Genomic DNA, 21865 nt, shown 5'->3' with positions numbered 1-21865 from the left:
CCGCTTTGTCTCGCGTGGAAAACTGTACCTTCTTCGCATGGGGTGTTTTGTACGACGGGTCACCTTTCAGCGTGTTTGGCTCACCATCTGCTTCGTCTTGTCAGATGCTTGTCCTGTTCGTCTTATTAAAACGCTTCGAGCGAGTCCTTTCTTTCGTCACGCGGCGCCGTTTGTCTCCTATTTCTCTCTCTTTGCTTCGTTGGAATCTGCTTCTTGTCACAGCCCGTGCTGCTTTCGATGTTCCCTCGTTTCGCATGCAGCTCTCTTCTGCGTGCAGCGCGGATTCAGAAGGGAACGGCCGTCTCGCCCGCAGCGGTCTCTCTGCATCTGAGCGACCCTGAGAATCGGGCTTGGGAGAATGAACTTTATCGAGATGTGGCAGCGCAGACCCTGATCCCGAGTCCGGGAGACATCCAGAGCAGCTGTATTTGAATCTGGTCGACGCTGGCTAGTACTCCAGTTTAGGGTTCAGGGCGGTGCGTCTCGGATAACTGTATCAGCAGCCAGTTCCTGGTTGCTGATCAGATGTGTGGAGTTTAGGTTTTCCACGAAATCCATTTGGACAAAGAGATATGATGAGTCCGGGTGCGCGTGCGGTGACGCATCTACACGAGGATGGCGCTTTCGCGAGGAAGACAACGCGTGTCGCTTTCGCTGTCGCCCGTGCTCCCGACACTGTGGCTCAATATCCGAGACTGTCGTCTTCCAAGGACGTCAGCGAAGATCCCTGTCTCGAAACCCGACCACAGGCGCACCACCAGGCAGCCGTCTCACGACGCAGGCCATGGGTCCAAATCTTTGAGTTCGTATTTACGTTGGGTGACATGGCGATGAATGCCGCCATCTGCGTTGCGATGCTACTCGCTGTCACGCTGCCTGACCACGTCATCGGGCACGCACCATGGTGGACGCCAACGAATTTCGGTGTTGCAGCCTCTCAGAACGGCTACGCGATCGCCGAGGACGCTGCCTACTACGTAGACTACAGCGCGACGCACGCAAGCGCGCCAGTCCACAGCAAGCTAAGGGGGACGACTTCAACATCGCCGCAAGTTTCAGAGGCACAGTTGGACAGCCTCAGTGGCTTGCGAGGCCAACGGATTCAGCATCGTTTCCAGCAAACAATCATAGACTGGACTCTTGTTGAGCAACGAGAGCAGTGCAAGCGACACATCGATGCCTACGCGCACACGTTGATGCATTACAAGAGCACTTTGAGCCCGTAGTGCTGTTTCTTTGGACGTTTAGCGCGTCGCGTATGCTCTATACAGTAAGCAATTGGAGAAGATCCTGGTGAAGGAAGTGCAAAGCTCGCAGCGCTCCAGGCACCACTCAACCGACACTACTTGCTTCACGGGAGACCCACAAATCGCTGTATGCCTTTCAAGCCGTCAGTCCTATCAAAAGGGCGAACGATGATTCTGTAGGGCTCGCAGAGCGGCCGCGCCTGCGCGATAGGAGGGCCTTTGCAAGACTTCTGAAGTCGCTTGAGTGTCGGACCGCCTCTAGTTACGAAGAGAAATACGCTGGAATGGTTTCGCGGACTACCAACTTCCTTCCTGCCGCGGAGGAACGGACTCGATCACGCCTGCGAGTCTGATGGTGATCTGCCGACGCCTGTTGAGCCTGCCGACAGACACGGCGCTGCTGGAGCTCGCAACTCATTCTCCGTTTTAGACACGTGAGCAAAGCGCAGGGGTCGCTATCCACGATTATAGACGCAGAGGAGACAAAATGAAACACTCAGACGACGACGCGGCCGCGTCCTTGTCAACGTGGTTGCGAGTTGCCGCCGGGAACTTGCCACCAGGCACAAGAACAAGTCTCCCAGAAGGATAGAGTAAGCCTACCGGTTGTTTGTGAGCTGGTCAGGGCGGCACGTTCGGATGACTTCCTGGCTCGTTCGCAAAACAGCCAGACATTTTTGGTGACCCCAACAACCGGGCACGCGTTCGCCTCGCGAGAGCCCAGAGGGAGACCCCAGGAGTCAGCGAGCGGCAAAAACGAGTTGCGCGCTTAGAATCAGTTGTAGAAGCCAAAAGCACATGCTGGAAGAGCCTTCTGCTGCGGGCTTGGAACCCCGCCGGCTCGCCACGCGCCTACGCCCCCGCCCTGACAGACAGGAGCGCCCGAAGTCGCGCCATTCAGAGCAACCCCCTCCACCCGTAGGCCCTCGCCAGGAGCGGTGCACTTCTAGGAGGTTTTCTCCCAGCAACAGAGGGACGGGTGGAGATCGATCAGGCGCAACTCTGCAGCTTTCCGGACGGGGTCGACGGCTACCTCGAGGGCACGACGAGCGCGAGTCGCAACGCAGAAGCGACCCCCGACGCACGCCGCGCCAGCGCGCCCTCACAAGACACGTGGGTGGCAGACGCCGACTGCGCTCGCTAGCTGTCTACTAAAGGTCGCAAAACCCCTGCGGCGCAAAGCCCTTGCTCGAGCCCTTTTCGAAGCCTCGCTCTCCAGATAACCGTTTTTTTAAAAGAGAAAAACTCGCACCTTCCGCGTTGGACGTGATTGCCGCTGTTGTCGCACACGACTTGCGCGCCTGTCGTGTTCTGAGTCGTATCGAAATCGAGGCTGCGGCTCGTCGTGCCCGGTCCTCCGCGGGTTCTTTCCTGCGAGATCTGCTTGTTAAACAATGAGAGCTGTGGCGTGGGTGGCCTCGGCGGCGGGCCTGCTCGGCCTGTGCGCCACGCCAGTCCCGTGTCTGAGCGTGAGAAGTTACGACAATCTGACTCTCGCCGAGCCGGCAGGCGCCCTGGAGGCGGACTATTTCTCAGATTACCTGCCGGCGTCGTTCGCGGAGATCGAGGAGTCAAAAACGCGTCGCCGGGGTCTACTCCAGCGCCTTGGAGGATGGATGCGGCGCTCGCGTGTTTTCAGGAGGCGACGACCCAAGAGTGAAGAGGAGCCGCAGGCCATTGAACTCAAGACTTTTGCGGGAGGGGCCGAGCTGGATCCGGAGGCGGCGCCAGAGACGCCGCTTCCTGAGGCTCCACTCTCGAGGCGACAGAGACTCATGGAGCGCCTGCGGAGCTGGAGGCGCAGTTTCGGGGGCGCTGCGAGTAGGGCAAGGAGTGCACTTGGCCAAGGGTGGCGTCGCGTGCGCACGGGGCTGGCGAATATGGCTGATCGATTCCGCGGGAGATTCGGTCGGCGCACGCCGTTCAGGTTCACGTCGAACCAAGCTCCGGGGCAAGCAGTTCTGGCTTTCCTCGCAACCTCTTTGCCTGTGAAGGTGCCCGAGGGCGAGATCCTGGACATTGCCCGCGAGGCGCAGGTGGGTGAAGGCACGCAGATCAAACTGGTGTCCGCGACGACTGGCGCCGCCGTCGACCTGACTATTGGTGAGGCGCTGGGCTCGGGAGACTACAGCGCGGTCTTCGCTGCGAGCGTGCAGAACGCAAAAACCGACATCGCAGTCAAAATCTTCTTTGGCAATAAGGAGGAACAACTGACCGTCGCAGCGACCGAGGCGCGAGTGCTGGATCTGGTTGGGCTGAAGGACCCTGAGGCGGCTATGCAGCAGATCCGCATCGTCGCCCCCATTGATACGCTGGTGTACCCTGAGGAGGCGACAGTCGACGCTGCCAAGACCGTGACACAGTTTCTCTTGGTGCCTCGCGCCGCTGTCTCGCTGCTCTCCATCACTCGCTTCTTACGCAGCGAAGAGGCGGAGACCTTCGACAAGCGCGCACTTACAGAAGCTCGCTTGGCCGCAACTGTTCAGACCACTCAACTCCTCGCCGCTCTGCATTCCAGTCGCCTTGTCCACGGCTTACTCGACCCGAAGAGCTTTTTGCTGTTCAGCGACGGTCTCTTCTACCTCTCCAACTTGGGCCACGCTCGTCGCCACGGCGAGAGACTCGTCACCTCGAAGCAAAGCAGATACAGCGCACCCGAGGTATTTGAAGACCAGAGTACACCCTACACGTACTCTCGTGACGCCTTTCCCCTCGGAGTCATTCTCTATGAGCTCTGGTGCGGAAGACTGCCGTTCAACATCGGGACTCCCGGCGTAGACTCCTCAGAAAAAGTCGAGGTTTCGCATCCTGCGACCGTGTACGCCAGCCTGCAGAACCTCGCCGCGGTGCTCACTTTTGAGCAGTGCTCGCCCGACATGCCCTTGCCTGTCCAGAACCTTCTGCGCAAGTTCATGAACCAAAGACGCTGGGCTCGCCTGTTGCCGCAGGCCGCACTCGATGACGCAGACTTCCAGGCCATCGTGGAGATGATCACGCGTGCGAGCTCTGACGAAAATCACCTTTGAGGGATCGCGTTCCTCCGCCCGTGAGGCTCAGGGTGTCTGCCTGGATATCCTGCCGCGGGCACCAACACCATGGACTACTACTCAATCCGCACACGGAATACGACCCACAAGCTGAGACGCGACCGGGCGGCGCCGCGTGCCCCCGCTGGGGCTTGGAATCTACTTTTCTAGCAATGAACACCCTTGGATAGCTGTGATTTGCCAGTTGCCACATTTTCGCTTTGAATTCCTTTTTGTGTCCACCATCTGTGTGCTGTACGCGTCTTGTGCGGCGGCCTGGATGTAGCCCAGCGCCACAGGCAGTGTCATGTTTCGTAACACATCGCAACCCGAGGGTGCCGTCAACTCAAACGAGTGTCTGACAGTCGACTAAATCGTTTTCGCTGCACAAACTTGCTGAAAAGTCTGCAAAAAATGGTGCCAGCTCGTGGGCCCCACCTCGGCAGTAGGAGAGCCAAAAGTCGTGAGGGGCCAGAACACGTGAGCGGAAGCTAGCACTGAAATCGAGGAATCTAATCGGTCATTCACGCAGGCAATTCTATCCAGATCTTAGACTCTTCGTGCCGATGTCGAGCCTCGACACGGCAGTTCAAGTCGGCCTGCTCACGAGGATTAACACCATGGTCGTGACCTAGCTGCATTTTTGTGATGCTGCAAACGCGTGGCCGCGCGAGTTGTCTGGGAAGAAGCAGAGACACAGGACGTGCTGTCGCTCTAAGCGTGCGATGAAAGTCTGCCGACATTTTCCGCTGAACGATCCTTCTGGATGAGCAAACTTTTGTCCTGGGATGATGCTGCCTCCGACCGCAAAAATCCCACAAAACTGCTGAAGCCGACGACCTGCCTGGGGGGTCTACGGGCTTCTAAATGTAACTCTACCGGCTTCGCGACAAAGATCGCCTATATGCCTATTTTTCCAACACTACAGCGTCCGCGCATCGGGTTCACCCTCCGCGGTCGGAGGGCTTTCCGGTGGAGCCGCTTGAGAGCTGTGGCAAGAGATCGCCGCGGGCGCCCAGAGGAATCCCCTCGTCACACAGCGGTGTTGACTCTGCCTTTCTGCACTTTGCCTACTGTCAGATCACCTTGAGCGACAGGTCGTCTGCGCTTTCCCTCAGCGGGGATCAACACGAGTCACGAATTTGACAATGGCGCCTCAGCAAAAAAACGAAGAAGGGTCCATGCATACAAAAGGAAACGACCGGTCGCGCGAGAGAGCTTGGAAAACCAAGCGGAAGTGCGTCTGCCACACACTCACGGGGGAGCTGTGCACGCAAAGGCTCAGAAGATACAGAAGGGAAGAAACGAACGTTGCGTTGGCTTCTTGAGAACTATGAACAAGAAGGCCTCAGAAACCCCTAGGACCAAGATGGAGAGTCCTGCTGATACTGAAGAAGCCTGCGCTGAGCGGCGCGCTCGCGCGCTTCCTTGAGCGCAGCCCTCGCCCGCGCTTGCAGGTCGCCACAGAAAGAATCCCTGTCTCCTCCGAGAGCGTGCGGCGTCGTGTCTTGTGCTGCCGCGTCGCCTCTGGCTCTGTCTCTTCTTGCCTCGGCGCGAGACAAATTCGGATCCCACATGTAGTCGCCCTCTGCTCCTGCGTCCCGCGAGCGATGCCGGAGCGAAGCGTCTGTCGGCTGGGGCGGCGTCTCTTTGAAGCCGCGGGCCCCGTGCGACCCGTCGTGAACCCCCACGCAGTTTTTGCTTTCCCGCGAGGCTCCGGGTGCGTTTTCTTCGGCGGGCCTGTCCGCTGCAAAGCCGCGAAAACGAGGCTTCCATTCCGGTGGAGCCACAGCGGCGCCTCCCGCGGCGCGCTCCTCCACACGCTCCCCGCGCCCGGCGGAAGGAGCCCCGCACTCTCGACTGCTTGACCGCCGCTCGCCCCCTTCCGGCGGCGCTCTCACCGAAGCAACTCCGCCGCCGCGCACCGGCGCGAACATCGGCGCCGGCGGAGGCGGAGGGACCAAGGCCCTCCGGGCAGATGGAGGCGAGTGAGACACGGAGGCAAACGACGGCAGTGGGACCGCCGAAGACGGACAGCGAGACGCCGGGGCTTCCGGGGAATCGCGCAGTAGAGAGAAAGGTGCGTTGGTCGGTCTCTGAAGCGAACGGGCTTCCTGGCGCCCGCGCTCGAAAGCCGACGGGCCGCGCGACAGAGAGGAATGGGCACGCAGAAAGGCTGCTCCTGAATCCATGAAACCGTGCCCATCTTCCCACTCGAAGGCGTCTGCTCTTTTTCTCTCTCTGTCTCCTCGGCTCTCCCACCCACTGCGCTCATCGCTATCCGCGTCTCCGCCCCACCGAAACGCGAACGAGCCCTCTGCGCCGTTTCTCGCGCCCTCGCCTCCACCTGCGCCTACAGAGTCCGCCTCTTCACCTGACTCTTCGTCTGGCTCTTCCTCTGTCTCTTCGTCCTCGCTCAACTGCGCCGGCCGCGGCGTCCCTGGGCGCCTCGAGCCTGCGGCTCTGTCTCTCCACGCCTCCGCCTCAGACTGCGGCATCGGCGACGCGGCTGCGGCGGGCGTCCCCCTCGAGGGCCCCTGTCCAGCGGCAAAGACGTCCAGCGCTGCGGCAGACGCGGCTACGGCAGACGGACCTCGCGTTGGAACGACGCGGAAAGAAGACGACGTCGCTGCAGGAGCGGACGCAGTCGGCGAAGGCTGGGGCGAGGAGGCGGAGATAGCCCCGAGCAATTTGTGGCCCGAGAGCTTCGAAAAGAAGCCGTTGAAGTCAAAGCTGCGCCCGGGACAGGAAAAATCGACAAGTCACAGGCGCGCGCTGGACTCTGATTCGCCCTCAGGTTGGAGCGGGCCCGCAGACAGGAGGCACCAGAAGAGGCCTCTCTCTGCGTGAGACGCAACTGGGGGAAGCAACTCCTACGGAAAGAGAGGTAAATGCAGAGCATTCGCGTGAATGAAAAAACGCCGCAACACTGCGTAGAACGCAACCTCCGCGTGTTTTTTTGCGGCCATATCCCCTGCTCCGCTGCTTCGCGAAAGCTGCCAATTTTTTCTAATATATCCAATTCTTTTGTTCCTGTTGAACTGCGTGCGACAGAGAGTAATCGAGACTCACTCCACCATGAGCGCGTCGAGCTGCGCATGCAGCGGGTTCTGGCGAAGCGCCGCAAGTTCCGCGAAGAATCCTAAAACTCCCCTATGGAGCTCGTCCCTGAAGCACGCAATTTCCAAAGAAAAGAAGGGATGAGGGACTGAGGAGGATGAAGCATTCGGAGCGAGAAACAAGACCAGAAGACGACAGATACACACGGAAGAACGGAAACCGAGCAGAGCCCCTAAGAGGGCGGCCGCACGACAGGCGGGAGGCGATGAAGCGCGAGGCGGGAGGCGATGAAGCGCGAGGCGGGAGGCGATGAAGCGCGAGGCGGGAGGCGATGAAGCGCGAGGCGGGTGGCGAGTGACACAAAGGAAGGGATTTACTGCGAAGGAATTCCAGAAAGAAGACAGCCGGAAGCCCACGCTGCCGAGCCTATGCACGAAGGCCGGCGGAAAATTGAGGGAAGTCAGGTGGGTCGAGAAAAGGCAAGCGTAACTCACTGGATCGCGCGCAGCTTCACGCGCACAACGCGCCACTCCTCGACGCCCATGACCGCCTCAGTGAAGAGCGAGTCAGATACCTGAACACGCAGCAGCACAGAAAACACCTTCTCTTCGCGTGCAGTGCGCCTTCGCTCTCTCCCCTACTCTCTCTCCGCGTCTCACCCTGCGTTCAAGCCCCAGAACGAAACGCCGGAACGCACATGCATACGCACACGCAAAAATGGATCAATATATATCGCTTTCTTGTGCGCGTACCGAGGTCGTCGAGGCATCGAGTGCGTGACTCCTGCCGCTGCCGTCGCGGGTGCGGCTCGGGCCCCCCCGGAGCGTCGCAGTGTGGCGCTCGACAAGGCAGCCGAAGACCTCCACGAAGCGGCGCACGCTCTGCAGAGACTGGAGGAAGGGCCGGAGGAGCGAAGAGAGCCGCAGCCAGCATTTCCTGCAAAGCCAGTCGCGCGTGCATACGCGAGAAATCTACACCGAGGACGATCCGGAGACACCCACGGCGCCGACCTCGAGCTGAGTTGCTTCCCCGCTCAAACGAGGGGGGCGGGGGTAGTGGCGCCGCGCTACCTAAACCCTCACGAGAAGTCGCTTTGCTTCGAAACGTAGGGCGACAGCACAGACGCAGAGCGAAGGCGGAGGGCGCCTGCCTGCGCCAGGCAGAGAGAAGGTGCAGCTGACAGAGGGGTGCCGATGTCTCGCAGAGCTGCGGCGCAGGATGAGGGGCGAGCAGCCTGCAGTCCGACTGTCGTCGAGCTTGGGAAACTCACGAGGCAAGCTGAAGAAGAAAACTATCGTGGCTGCACTTAATCTGATCAAAGTCCACGCTCTCCCGGACCACGTTCTGCAAGTGGCGGAACGCCGGCTGCTCCAATGTTCAAAAAAGCAGAACGCAGCTTAAAGTCTCAGACCGGGCTCCCCGGCGAACCTCTGCCGCCAGAATACCAGCGAATCTGCAGGTTTCCTGGCGAACACAGTGTGCATCGAGCCAGGAGCGATGGCCGTCTCTGCACGGCTACCCCCGGGCACCTTCGCGGCCCGAGCATCTGTGGAAACGAGTGCATGTCTCCTCTCCCTACACGCCCCTATCTCGTCGTCATTCCCTGCATATACGCGACAGTCTATTACTGCTGCCCTCATGTTGATCTTCCTGCCACGTTGTCTTACACGTGCTGCCGCGTCTAGCTGCTCCTTCCTACCCGAAAACACACTTCAGCCAGTACACTTATTTACATCCGCGCTGTGTCGCTACCTGCGCAAGCGAAGCGGACTATTCGCTTGCTCGTTGAGACCCCGGGCAGTGCCGGGCCGCTCGCTGCAGAAAGGATGAGCCCCGCGGCTTGTCGCCAGCTCGGCTTTCCTCCTTCGCTCCTGTCCCTTCGCGCCCGCCACCTCGCCGCGCCGCCCTACCTGAACAACTACCGTCAGCAGGTGCTGCAGCACGTGACCGAGCAGAAACGTCATGCGCGCGCGGAGCATCCACACCGCGTCCCAGCTCTGAGTTTCTTCGCGGGCTTCGGCCGGGGGCCCCCGGGCCCCCGCCGCACCCCGGGGAGAGACCCGTGCGCGCCCGCCCCCTGGCCGCCGGCACCACTGCCTGAGGAGAACGCACAGGTACACAGACGCGCCGCCCGGATGCGAGGGGAGCGAGAGGCCAAGCGAGGAAGCCGCGGCGGAGGGGGAAAACACGCGCATGCGCATGCGCATGCGCACGCGCAGACGCGGCGCGCGGACGCCAGCCGCTGAAGCGCAGACTCCGAGACACGCCATCGCCGAGAACCCGGTCTCCCTACCGTTTCCGGATGAAGCCTCCGTCCAGCCAGAGGCGCTGGAGCTCGAAATGAAGGTGCCTGAGCGCAAAACGTCCATCGAAGCGGACAGACCGTGGAGACCGGGGAATGCCAGGAGCAGACGCAAACGCACACACAGCTCAAAGAAGGCCGAGACGCTGCGCGCGCCTCGCGTCGCCCCAAAACCCGGCGACGCGAACCCCCACGCAAACGCGAAAGAGCGGAGACGCGCTTTCCAGCCCAGGGAGGTCCTGCAGTCAAAAGACTTGTTTGTCTGTATCGCGCAGCCGCCAGAGTCATGCTCAGATCTCTGCAGAACCCTTCACCATTCATATCGGGAGGGGGCCCAGGCAACAAAGGGCTACCTGGTTTCGAGCAGGAACTGGAAGAGGGCGTTGTAGCACTCCAGATTCGCGGACGAGATGAGCAGAGGAATCGGCCACCGCGGGAGAAACAGCAGCTGCAGCTGCTGCCACAGATCCGCTTGCGAGCGCAGTTTGGCGTGCAGAGAGAGCCCCGAGTCTCTCTCGGCGCCAGGCGCGGACAGCGAGGCATTCTGGAACTCGCCAAGCGCCGCGGCCGACGGCAGTTGCAGGGGGCCCGGATGCGCCTCGTGGCTCCACTCGTGGACGAGAATCGGGCTGGGAAAGTGAAAAAAATGAAAACGTAAAAGTGGACTGGTCGAGGCAGATAGCGTCGCCCGGGGCCACCACACGCCGTGGACCGCCGCGAGCGCGAACGGGGCAAGACACGCGTGGCGCAGATCTCTGGGCAAGACAAGGAGTCAGAAGTTAGGCATCGACCCCGGTTCCAACCGAAAGGAAACGTGCGAAATCGCGAGAGAGACTCCACGCTCGTCAAACGCCGCTCTAGCAGATATCGGCTGGAAGCACGCGGTGCGGAGTTGGAGAGTCACGAGTACGGAGGCCGGAGAGACACGAATCTTTCCGTCGTGAGCCAGCAACGCAGGTCATTCACAAAACCTCGGTCTTACCAGTCACTGCTTGTCATCGTGCAGCGGGAGGCTCTCTCGCGTGGATGCGCTAAGGCCGCCAGGCGATGCTCATGACACAGAGGGACGCTGAACAACCTGCGATCGATTAACACCAACTTACAGAAAACCGCGTCCTACACTCGCAAGTCTTCACCTCTCTCTACGCAGATCTCTCTACAAAAGCGAATGGAGAAGACCTCCACGTCCCTCTACCTGCACAAATACATGCTGACGCAAGTTCATATTTAAGAGTGGAGGCACGTGGATCTATGCAACACTGCGTGCGCTGAAGAGAGTGCATTCTTCTCGGAGCCACGTGCGGAGAGCTTCTCTTGAGCGTCTGTTTCGTTCGAACTCTTGCCTTCGCTCGCCCCGCCCTCTCCCCCCCCTCTTATTTATCCTCTTCCTCGCTGCTTTTCGTGGCTTGACGACCGCAGGTCTCAGCTCGCGCTCGCCGGCGACCTCTTCGTCTTGCATGCTTCCTCGCGATGGCCGTTCTCTTCGCGTTTGCCTTCCGCCTCCTCTTGCGACTTGTCGCCTCCGCGTTCCTTCGCCCTCACGCGGATCTCCCCCGCGCGTATGCTAATTTTTCTCGTTTTCCCTCCCTCTCGCTCTCGTGCGCTTCTCTGCCTTGAGCGCCCCCCCGCACGGAAGTGCGGATGCACTCGAACGTCCACGCCCGTGCGCAGAAATTCGAAATCGAAACCCGCGTCTGAGCCACATCTACGCATCGACGCGAGGCGCAGCTCACCCGACGAACGCCGCGCCTTGCTCGGTCGTCACGACCTGGGCGAGCTGAAGGCAGCACCGCGAGCAGAAGGAAAGGAAAAACAACTCAAGAAGCGAGCGACACGCTGGCAAAGCTAACAGACGCGCCTGCGAGAAACGAGACGCGCGGCGCCGTGGCGCCTTCACACAACGCAAAGCGACGCCCGCAGAGCACAGGAAAAGAGGCGGAAGTGAACTTACGTCAAAGAACGGCACCCGAAGAACGGGGGAATCCTCAGATTTCGCCCGGAGGGAAGGTTGCAGGTTCCTCATGTCTTTCTCAGAGTCCCGCGCGCCTTTCGCCTCTGGGTCCTCTTCACGCTCGGAGGCGCGCTGTACGTACACCCGAAGCTCGTGGCGCTCCGCCAGGTAGTGCAGCCTGAGTGAAAAAGCGAGTGCGCCGAAAGAAACGAGTAAAAAATAAAACCAGACAAGCAGACGCGAAGCGGCGACGGGCTCGAGCTCAAACTCACAAAGACCACAAACGCGCGGAGAAAGCTAGCAAGTGCCGGAGAAGAGCAGGGCCGGCGCCGAACACGAGAAAAAGGGAACTGGTCTCCATGAAGGAGACAGCACACGAGCAAGCAGGAAGGGAGAGGGTCGAAGTGCGCGGAAACGCAGCCGCTCCTCGCGAGGCGGGTGAGGTCTGCCTCACGGTGACTAGGAGACCGGGAACAAGCGAGACAGACAGAGACTCTGCGCCAGGCGTAGGGGACGAGGAGTCGCGAGGGGAGGCGCTCGCTCTCGCCGAGATCGCAGGTGAGATGCGCGCATGCGAGAAACGCGCCGCCCCCCCTTGTCCCCCAACCCCCCGCCGTGGGGGTCGAATCGGCGCGAGGCGTCTCCTTTTTCTCACTTGAGTCTGAGGGCCTCGTCCGCCAAGTCCTCGCACGCGTGAAGCGGCCATTCGCGCCTAGCTTGCTGCACTTTGAAGACCTCCGGGGGTGAAGAGGAGGCGGCGGAAGCGGCATCCGCGCTCGTCGGCGGCACAGCGAAGGAGCCGAATAAGGCTGCAGGCGACGACGCCGACACGCCCTCCACCCGGCCCTGTGCCCACTTCCCCTGCACTCCTCCTGAGAGCACACGAGAGGCACGTCCAGCGCGTGAACGATCCAGTCACCAGCCGCAGCGCTCGCTCTAAGGCCAAGCGCGCTCGGTGGGTTGCCACTCGAAGCAGCCGAGGAGAGAGGCCCGAGGTGCCCTCTTTCTCCGCGCTCCGCCTCACTCAGGGGAAGGCCGCGAGATCTAGGAAAAACTCGTTTTTCGCCCGTGCTGGAGGCGCGCCTGAGTCACTACTGTAGGGATATCCGCAGAATAAAAGATCGCTGGAAACCGCCGCCTAGTGCGGCGAGAAGGCAAGAGGTTTCTCTGCGCCAGCGCGGGCGTCAGTCGAGTGCACGCTTCACAAACGGGCCGCAGACTCCTGTCGGCGAGATCTTCTCTTTCTCCCTTTTTTCTCTCTAGGGCCTACCGAGGAAGAGAGCAACGTCCGCAACCAGCACCGCCTCGTCGTCGAGGCGCAGGGACTCCGACAACGCTCCCTCGTCGCTCTCTTCGCTTGCGTCCTCCGCGCCGTCTCCGCGCTCGTGGCGATCGAGAGCCCGCAGCGCGCGGCGCGCGAGCTTCGCCACGCGGACCTCGACAGCGACGCAGTCCCCTGAAGCCGCACAGCTCATAGCGCCAGCCCACCGCGAGAAGGTAAATGAGTCGCAAAGGAAAGCACTGCTTGGCAGCGAAGCTCGCACGCGCTACCGTAGGTCCTCAGGGACGAGGGGGGGGGGGGGGGGGGGGGGGAGGGGGGCAGACGCTCCGGCGAGCTGGCAGCGGCGCCGCACGCAGCCTGCAGCGTGCACCGAGAAGAGAGGCGGCAACGCTACCTCGCCAGCTACGCTACGACACCCGGAGGATTAGAACTCCCATATGATCAAATCAGGCGCTAAGACTATAAAGATCGTGATCGTGACGTCGTCGCCTCTCGCACGCGTTCTCCTCTCTCTTTCGCGTCTTCTGGGTTGCAGCTCCGACGTGTCCCCGCCCAGCGTTTCCTTCTCACGTTTTTTACTGCGTTCGCTTACCCGTTCGAGGCCAGTAAAGAGGACAGCTCGTGTCGCAGGCAGGGCACGAGGGGCTGGGGGCGCGCGGCTGAAAAGACGCGGGCGTTTTCGCGCTCTGAAAGACGACGGCGAACCCCGCCCCTAGCGGCTGCGCGAGCTCGGGATAGAGAGACGTCGGCGACGACACAGACAGGTCGAGCGCGCCATGCGAAGCCGCGCCCGCAGACGCCGGCGCCACGCAAAAGCGCACCGAGTGCTGAGAGACAGCCAAGAGAGAAGGAGCCCCGCGGAAGCCATGCAAAGCGATGCGTCGCTCCGCCTCCTCGTCTTGTGCGGAGACCGGCGTGGACGCTTGAGCGACAGCGGAGTGAGCGGCGGAGGCCAAGTGCGGGAGGCGCCGGCTCAGACAGACCACACACAAGCGGAAAAGTAGACTCGCAGCTGAACGATGCAGAACCGCAGCCCAGCAGACGGCCCCTGCGAGAAGCCTTGCCGCGCATGCACACGCCCGCAGGGAGCGAGCGCCGATGCGAGACTGTGCGCCTCCCGCTCTCGCAAACAGTTGCCACACTCATGGCGAAAGCGCTTCACAGGGCGCAGACAGAGACAGGTCGACAGGAGGGAGGCGGATGCCCACGCAGGGGCGTGAGAGAACGCCGCGCAAGGAACGGTATGCAAACGGTATGCAGCAGCGCCGCACCTTGAACCCGTGCGCGACGCTCTGTTTGTCGACGTGGATGCAGGCCGCCAGCGGGCAGCTCGGAGCTTTGCCTCCGTCCTCGCCGGCCGCCGCGGTCGACTGCCGATCGCCCTCGCCCCCCGCGCCTCCCCGCCCCAGCTCCAACACGCCGCTCTCGAGAACTCTGCGGTTTTACAGAACTCGCACACAGAGCCGCAAATACAACGTGCAAGCAGGTGTGTGTGTGTGTGTGTGTGGCAGCTCTCATCCTCACTAAGAATATATAGTTTTTAACGATAAAGTGTGCGTTGGCTCAGCAGAGCACGTGCAGAGAGATATGTGGCTACAACACGGGATCTGCATTCGAGGGTCGCCTCTCTGTCTGGGGTGCTTCTGGCGCTGACTGTCGTTTTCCTCTGTTTCGCCTTCGTGCCTCCTCGAGCATTCGCCTCTTGGCAGGGACTCGCGGCCGCGTTGCAGGCTGCGCCACCCGCTCGCGCACTGTGGGCGCTAGACGCCGAAAATGAGCCGCAGCCCCTCGAAGGCGGGCAAAGCCCCTCCCCTAAAGTAGGCACCCGAGAAACGCGGCACGCCTCTCAGCAGCACCCTGCCTGTGAGCCTCGGGTCGTCTTTCTTCTCTCTCAGCCTGTCGTCCTCACCGAGCGCGGCCGCGGAGCACAAAGTCCGTTCCAACTTGCAAGCAGGAGGAGGCTGCCGACTCTCCATCGCCGTCCTCTCGCGCGAATGGGTCGTGCCGGAGTCGCTGGCGCGCTCGCCGCGCCTCCGACCGGCGAGTCATCGCAAGCCGGCGACTCTCTGCGCTGCAGAAGTCTGCGACGTGGAAGCCGCGGCCGAGGACGCGAAGGCGGAAGGCGCGGAGCGCGCGGTTCTCCGCGTCTGCCTCGCCCGCTGCGCGCGGCGTCGCCCGCTGTCGCCGCGCGACAAAAAAGCGGTTTCTTTCTGCGTGGTTCATCGCCTGAGCGGCACAGGGCGCCCGCAGGGGAGGACGCGACCTCGGCGTCACAATCGCAGAGGGTGGTGTCGCAGAGCGTGGTGTCGCAGAGCGTGGTGTCGCAGAGCGTGGTGTCGCAGAGCGTGGCGTTGCAGAGCGCGGCGTCGCAGAGGCCGCGCGCGAGGCGGAAGACGCGCGCAGACGCGCAGCAGGCTCCAACGCTGTTTTGCGCACGCCTTCGTCTTCCGCTGCGTCGGCTTTTAGCGCGAGGCGACAAGTCTCTCTCTCCCGCTCGGCACCCTGCATGCGCCGCGAGGGCTGCTCGGAGGTCTCGGCGGACGAGGAGGCCGTCTCAGTCAGCGCGTGCTGCCACGACCGACGGAGTTGGAGCTCGAAAGTCGTCGCGAGGCGCGCAGAGGAGAGAAGCGACGTGAAGGGCGACGGCGCCAGCGAGTCGGAAGCCGGGAAGTGGCGCCGCGTGCAGCGCGTCGCCGCGTCGAGAAAAACTTGAAAAAAGTGACCTGCACAGAAACCCACGCTTTTCCAGTAGGGCAGAGTCTAGGCCTATGGTGCCGTGGGGATGTCCTCCACGCTGCAAGAACTCAAAAAACTCGACACGTGTGAGCTACGGCGCACTCCACTGAAGAGCCCTCATCTTCCCGTTCTCTGGCGTGCGCTCGCCGCAGCATGCAGACGAGGCCGCGCCTCTCGAGACCCTTACCGTTGCCAAGAAGAAAAAAATCGTGAAGCAAAAGCAGCTGCTCCTCCAGCGCCGCCTCGTCAGCGATGAGCTCCCACAGCAGGCGCCCGGTCTGAGACGGACAACGCAGCAAAAAACGTGCCTTCTTCACGTTATCGGCGCCGCCGTGCGCCATCCGCAAGCAAAGCGCTTCAGAGCACGACGAGAATGGGTGGAGAGACCGAAAGACAGGGAAAAAAGAAAAAAAAACTCCGGCGAGGCAGGAGCTTGAGAAGTGAAAGGCGAGGAGGAAGGCAGCGTCCTCTCAGGGTTTAGGGAGGCTGGAGAAGGCAGCAAGAGAGCAGCGCGTCTGAGAGCAGAAGTTGAGGGAAATAAAGGCCGCAAACAAGGCGACCGGAACTTACAATGCGCCGAAGGACCTCAAGGCAAGGAAGAATCACAGACGCTGGCGAGGCGGGGTGGCGAAACGCCCGGCGCTGTTGACAGAAAAAAAGAAAAACACAGAACGCACAGTGAGAGACGCTTCTAACGGGAGAACTGGACGCTCGCGCGCCTTGTTTGAGTCGCATGCCCTGCCTCTCTTTCTTGCTGCCTTCTCGGGCGGCGCTTCGCCGTCTTGCCTCAGAAGTGGCGCCGCCCATCCAAGCAGCCACGAGTGTGATGTGTGCGGCATAAAACTACGCCGGCGTGTTTGGCAGACCTCCGGAGGAGGCTCTTCTGCGGCTAGTTGGAGTCCGCGCGGCGTCGCAGTGTTTCGTTGTGCGCATCAGCGCGAGGAGCGCCTTTCCGCCTCTTCTCCCCGCCGTCTCGCCTTCTACGTCTGCTTCTCGGCAGAGCTTGGTTCCTTACCATGCGCGCGACCAGCGGCCGCAGATGCTGCATCTGCGCCTCCGTCCAGCGGCCGCTGCGTGTCAGCACCCGCACCGCTTTCCCGACGAAGACGACGGTGGCAGCCCCTGCCGGCGGAAGAAAAGTTGGGAGCGGCGCTCTGCGGTCGCCGCGGCTCGCGCCGAAGAGGCCCGCGGAGGGCGCCCCCCCCAAGGCGGAGACAGCCGGCGACGACGCGGCGGCTGGAGCCTTGAGCGAAGGGAAGCACGACGCGGGCAGACGCGGCGGGACGAGGGAGAAGTCGCACTCCCACTCGAAGCAGAGCTCTGCGGGCGACAGTGGCTGCGTCAAGTTCTCGTATGAGAAGCAGTCCGCGGAGAGCCCAGCGGAGAAAACAGACGCGCCGGCCGAAGAAGATGCGCAGGAACGAGACGCGACGCAGGGACGAGACGAGAGAGAAAGAGAGAGAGACAGCGACGTCTGGTCGCCGGCGGGGGGGCGGCTCGCGCGCCTCAAATTCTGCGAGAGAGGAAGCCCCGAAAACAGCGAGAAGGAAGACGAAGGAAAGAACGAAGAGAGCGGAAAGACCGGCGAGCGGCGCGCAAGAAAGAACTCGCCAAAAGGGTCGAGCAGCTGACCAGCCAGCAGCCAAGAGGAGAGCTGCACGCAGACCGACAAGAATCCAACGGGAAACACGAATGCAGATGCGAACCCACACATGGACACACAGACAGGGCCAAGCGCGAGAGACGAAAACGAGAGGCAGAACGGCGGGAACGCCTACAGCCCGCAAAGACCCGAAGACGATATCGCGAAAATGCGCACTGTCTCTGCACACATCAGCACCTCCTGGCGTATGCGCGCGGCATCCGTCTCTCTACAGGACGCCCGAGAAAAGAAAAAGTGCGAGTCCTTCTACTTGATACACACGCAGAGACAGACAGCAGGGCAGACACTGACATCGATATGCGCATGCGTTCTTCGATTCGAGGAGAGATGGCGGATGCGCGTATGTGGCTGCTCAGAGACGTCGAGACACGCACCCAGCGAGCGCTTGTTTTGCGCAAGGGATACCCTAAACCGTTTGAACCGTTTGTAGATTTCAGGGGCGCTATGTGCGCAGAGGAGGAAGGGAGCTTTAGTCACACATACGAAAAATTCAATCAGGCTTCACACATGTCCATATGCAAAAACCCCACAAGTCCTAAACGCTAGGCGCAAGGCATCGCTTCGTGCGCAGACCTCGGTGTCGAGTACCTGGAAGATGAAGACGTGCACGCAGGCGTCCAGCAGCGGCCGGTAGACCTGCTGCACAAGAGAGTTTCCGCTGCGCGTGCCTTGCCACAGAAAGTCAAGCAGCGCGCCGCAGGAGACCGTCAACGTCTGCGACTCTTCTCGCTGAGCGGGCTCACGCAGCGCCGACTGCGCAGGGAGGGAAGAAGCCGAGGAAGCAAAGGCTGAAGTTGCAGAAAACGAAGGAACCGAGGCGAGGCGGCACGCGATCGCCAAGCTGCGGACCTGCAGAGATCGATAGGCAGAAACAACGCAGCTAACCAGATAGACGTGAAAGGCACGCGCGCCGCGCGGGACGCGAGACTCGAAAAAAAAGATACCGAGCGGGGAGCTACGCAGAAGATAGCCGCGGAAAGACTGGCATTCGACAGAGGAGCAAACGACGAGGAGAAACGCGCAGAAGGGACGCGAGCTCACACCGACGCAAGCGAAAGGCGCAAGCAAGCGCCGGAAACAACACACACAGCCGGAGAGAGCGAAAAAAGAAGAAAAGCTACGAGAGGGTAGAGAGAATAAACGGGCCTTCTCTCCGCAGAACGCGCCTCTTCTTCAAAGCTCGCTTTCCTCAGCAGAATTGCCAGGCATTCTCAAAGCACAGATGAACCGGGGTTCATCCCCAACTGCAGCAGAAACTAGTCACGTGCAACAGGAAGGCGAAAAAGCAGGAGAAGAGGAGGGTGAAAAGATGAGGGTGCGAGAGAGAGGCCGCGCCCCGCCAGATGCGGAGAGAGACAAGAGCGGGCTGAGTGTTTTTGTACGACTATCCAGACTCTGGCGTCGTGCTGTCTGCAGCCTCTCCTTTGCCCCTGAACGCCTCAGCTGCGTATAATGCCACGCCCGAGGAGAGGACATCCGAAGCCGGCTGAACTGTTGACAGAAGAAGCCCCGCAGAAGAGAGCGCAGCGTCGCGGCGACTGAGAGAGAGGAGAGAAGAGCCGCATCCGGGGCAAAGGCGTCAGGCTTTTTCGCCTTCGTCCCGCCTCCCCCTCCCTCGCAGCCCGGCTCGCTCTCTTTCTCCGTCTGCCTTTCTTTCTTTCTTCTCACCTTGCACACGATGTCGTAGAGCGTCTCCATCTTGCACTGCTCGGTGGCGAGAAGCGCATGGAGAGCCGTTAGAGGCAGCAGAGGCTGAAGAAGAAGCTGCGTCTCGATGTCCACGAGCTTCTTGAGATACTCCTCGACGCAGGCATCCATCGCGCGCGCCATCGCGGAGACGTAGAGGCCCCTGTAGAAAACCGGCGAGCCCGCCTCGAGGCCCCCCGGCGGGTCGCCGCCCTCTCTTGCCGGCGGCCGAGAGTCTGCAGAGCCTGTAGGACCTATCCAGAAGGCAGGCGTCTGCTGCTCCACCGCGGCGATGAATGCCCGCACCTGCATCAGGTGGAAGCCGGGGCGCACGAGGCGAGTCAGGAGCTCCTGCTCGGCCTTCGCGAAAAAGCCCGCGACCTGCGGATGGAGAAACAATCCGCCTGCGCGGCTGGCCTCGTCTGCAGAGGCGTCTGCGGCAAGCGACGAGGCAGGCGCCGGCGGCGCCGCGGAGGAGCCGCGCAGCAGCGCCGCTTCTTCGCGCGGAATCTCTGGTGTCTCGTAGACGAAGACGTCCCCCGGGAAGCCCGCAAGGGCTATCAGCACTTCGTGCATCATTGTGCCCGCGAGCGAGAAGAAAGCGCCTCAAGGCGGGAGCGAGAGAGAAGGGCGACGGAGGGGGGAAGGACGCGGAAGCCGCCGCGACCGCGGAAGCTGCCGCGACCGCGGAGACAACGGGGACGCGCGGAGGACGAGAAAGCAGTCGCGCGCGTTCGCTTTCTCGCCAGCGCAGCCGCTTGGCTGCCGTCAGGCGCGACAGAGAGCGAGAAGAGGGAAACAGGCAAGGGATCAGGAAAAGGCGAGAAATGCGCGAAGCGAAGAAAACAGCGAGCACAGAGGCTCGGGGCGACTTTCCCTCCCTGCTCACAGCGCAGGCACGCGAGCTGCGTGCTTTCGAGGAAGTGTCCGCACACGCGCGTGCGGCAGACGATTGAAGCTCCGCGTAGAGAGGAAAAAGCAGAGCGAAAGAAGAAAGAGAATGGAGATTTCGTCGGGGCGTTTCCGCTTCGCTTGCGCGTCTCTCGCCCTCCACGCGTTTCAGCTCGTGTCTCCTGGCGCGTCTGCTGCCGTGTGCAAAGTCGCGCACCCTCCTTGTCCTGTTGCTCTTCTTCTTTTCTCTCCGCGAGCCAAGTCGCGCTTTTCAAACCCCAACAAAATCCAACTAAGCAGGCGCAGCAGGCGGAAGACGAGCAGTTCTGCAGGGCGCGAAAAGAGGTGGCACGACGCACGTTTTCTCGATATTTCTTGCTCTCTCCATCGACGGCGTCTCGATGCCGTGCCGAAGGCCCAGAGGAGGACGCAACTCGGCTGCGCCGTTCTGAATCAGTTCCGGCGAGGATATTTTTGAGAAGGCTCTTCTGTGTCTTGTCTCTGTGACTCGTGCAGATCCAAGCAGCCACAGGAAAGGATTCGGTGGCAGGGGAGGCTAGCAGTCTCGCGGCGCAGTCTCTCTCCTCCGCCGTGTCTCCGTTCCTGGATACCTGTGGCGGCGCTTCGTGGCTGGCTGCCCTTCCGGCGAAGAGCGAGACCTGCGAGGCGCAGTCCTTGTCGTCGCTCATTTCCAGCAAATTCTTTCTCTTTGAGCGTTCACTTCAAGGCGCTGTGAGGGCTGTGATCTCCAAGCAGAACCGAGCGGTGGGCGGAGGCTGCCGCAGCAAACGCGTCTTATCTCCGCGGCCAGTCGCAGCGTCGCAAGTGATTCAGGTTCTCAGCTCCTTGTCTTTTCAGTCTGCGCCAAGCTGGGAAAACCTTCAGGGGAACCCCTTCATTCGCTGCAGAGACGACGGCGTCTGCGGAGAGAAAACTGCAGTGTTTTTCTCGCGCGGAGAACCGCGAGGCTCCTGACAGCGCCCTCCCTCATGTCTGCTCTACCGAAAGCTGAGGATCCTCTTGATGCATGCATGGGCTATCGCTGCAGACTGAACTCTAGAGTACGTGTGTACATGGGCATGTGTGTATACGCAGATACATTTATATATATATATATATATATATATACTATGTAAGGACGATCCCTGATACAGAAATAATATATATTCGTATGTATATGGAAAGGCGGAAGGGTCAGCAGGTCGGACTGTTGTCGGGTTGTTGCTGCTCTCAATTCGATCTAGAGAAGAGCTTGCCCGCGCAGATGCATGCGCGCCTCTTGCTACGCTCGAATGCATGTGCACAGGCTGAATGCAGACGAGCGTATCGCTGCAGGCTGAACTCTGAAGTAAATGTGTACATGTATGTATACACTGATATACACATATATATATATATATATATGTGTATAGCATATGAGCGCCATCGCTGAGCTGTGCAAGAGAGTGCGTCAGTTCCGTTCCGCGTGCAGCATTACGTAGTTGAGGATTTTCGACGAAATCTCGCGTCGCCGAGTGTCTGCGACCAGCGGTGCGTTGCAAGCAGGCACACGCTGTGAGCATTCCAACTGACTCGTGGCTGCATCTCCCTCGCAAAACGCTCGGATGCGCTTCGGCGGCCTGGTGAAGTTCTCAAGGGCGTGCCCAGATGTGCACGTGGGTCTAATCGCGAAAAAGGCACACCGGAGCGGAGACCAGACCGCGCATGCCAAAATACGCGTTTCGACCCACGCGCCCAGGCACGCATGCATATGTGACGCTGGTCTCGTTTTGCCTTTGTCCATGCGTGTCTGCGCGCGCATGCGGAGAGCGACCGCGCACAAAAGTTCACAGCAACAAGGCCATTAAACGTCTCTTCTCTCGGCGGCGCTGCCCGTGCCTCTGAGCATGCAAAGCGAGCCGCAACCGGAAGGAGACGAGGTGCAGGATGGAAGGCCACGCACATGCGTCCCTCCCTCCGCGAAAAAATCTCTCTCCCGCCTCTTCCGCAGACAAACAAAGTAGCTACCTACACGGTCTCCC

General features: G+C 61.0%; 3 protein-coding genes across 3 annotated transcripts; 2 read left to right on the top strand and 1 right to left on the bottom strand.

Moving 5' to 3' along the window:
- Positions 1 to 572: 572 nt before the first annotated feature.
- On the top strand, positions 573 to 1226 carry BESB_024120 (uncharacterized protein; the record flags this gene model as incomplete). The annotated part of the gene is made up of 1 exon (XM_029361114.1): positions 573 to 1226. One exon carries the CDS (start codon positions 573 to 575, stop codon positions 1224 to 1226), a length of 654 nt encoding a protein of 217 aa, XP_029215929.1.
- A 1415-nt stretch (positions 1227 to 2641) lies between these two features.
- On the top strand, positions 2642 to 4273 carry BESB_024110 (cAMP-dependent protein kinase; the record flags this gene model as incomplete). Its single annotated transcript, XM_029361113.1, has 1 exon — positions 2642 to 4273. The coding sequence occupies one exon, from the start codon at positions 2642 to 2644 to the stop codon at positions 4271 to 4273; it is 1632 nt and encodes a 543-aa protein (XP_029215928.1).
- A 1358-nt stretch (positions 4274 to 5631) lies between these two features.
- On the bottom strand, positions 5632 to 19532 carry BESB_024100 (uncharacterized protein; the record flags this gene model as incomplete). The annotated part of the gene is made up of 21 exons (XM_029361112.1): positions 5632 to 7006; positions 7346 to 7441; positions 7828 to 7907; positions 8086 to 8269; positions 8604 to 8698; positions 9244 to 9430; positions 9627 to 9683; positions 9989 to 10264; positions 10618 to 10713; positions 11369 to 11412; positions 11587 to 11764; positions 12242 to 12458; positions 12857 to 13042; positions 13461 to 13695; positions 14140 to 14302; positions 14778 to 15591; positions 15792 to 15882; positions 16175 to 16246; positions 16620 to 17258; positions 17856 to 18116; positions 18936 to 19532. 21 exons carry the CDS (start codon positions 19530 to 19532, stop codon positions 5632 to 5634), a joined length of 5943 nt encoding a protein of 1980 aa, XP_029215927.1.
- Positions 19533 to 21865: the final 2333 nt, after the last annotated feature.

Source organism: Besnoitia besnoiti, chromosome XII (assembly GCF_002563875.1).
Source record: "Besnoitia besnoiti strain Bb-Ger1 chromosome XII, whole genome shotgun sequence".
NCBI classification, from domain to species: Eukaryota; Apicomplexa; class Conoidasida; order Eucoccidiorida; family Sarcocystidae; genus Besnoitia; species Besnoitia besnoiti.
Note: the sequence above shows the minus strand (reverse complement) of the source record. Positions and strands in the feature narration are given on the sequence as shown.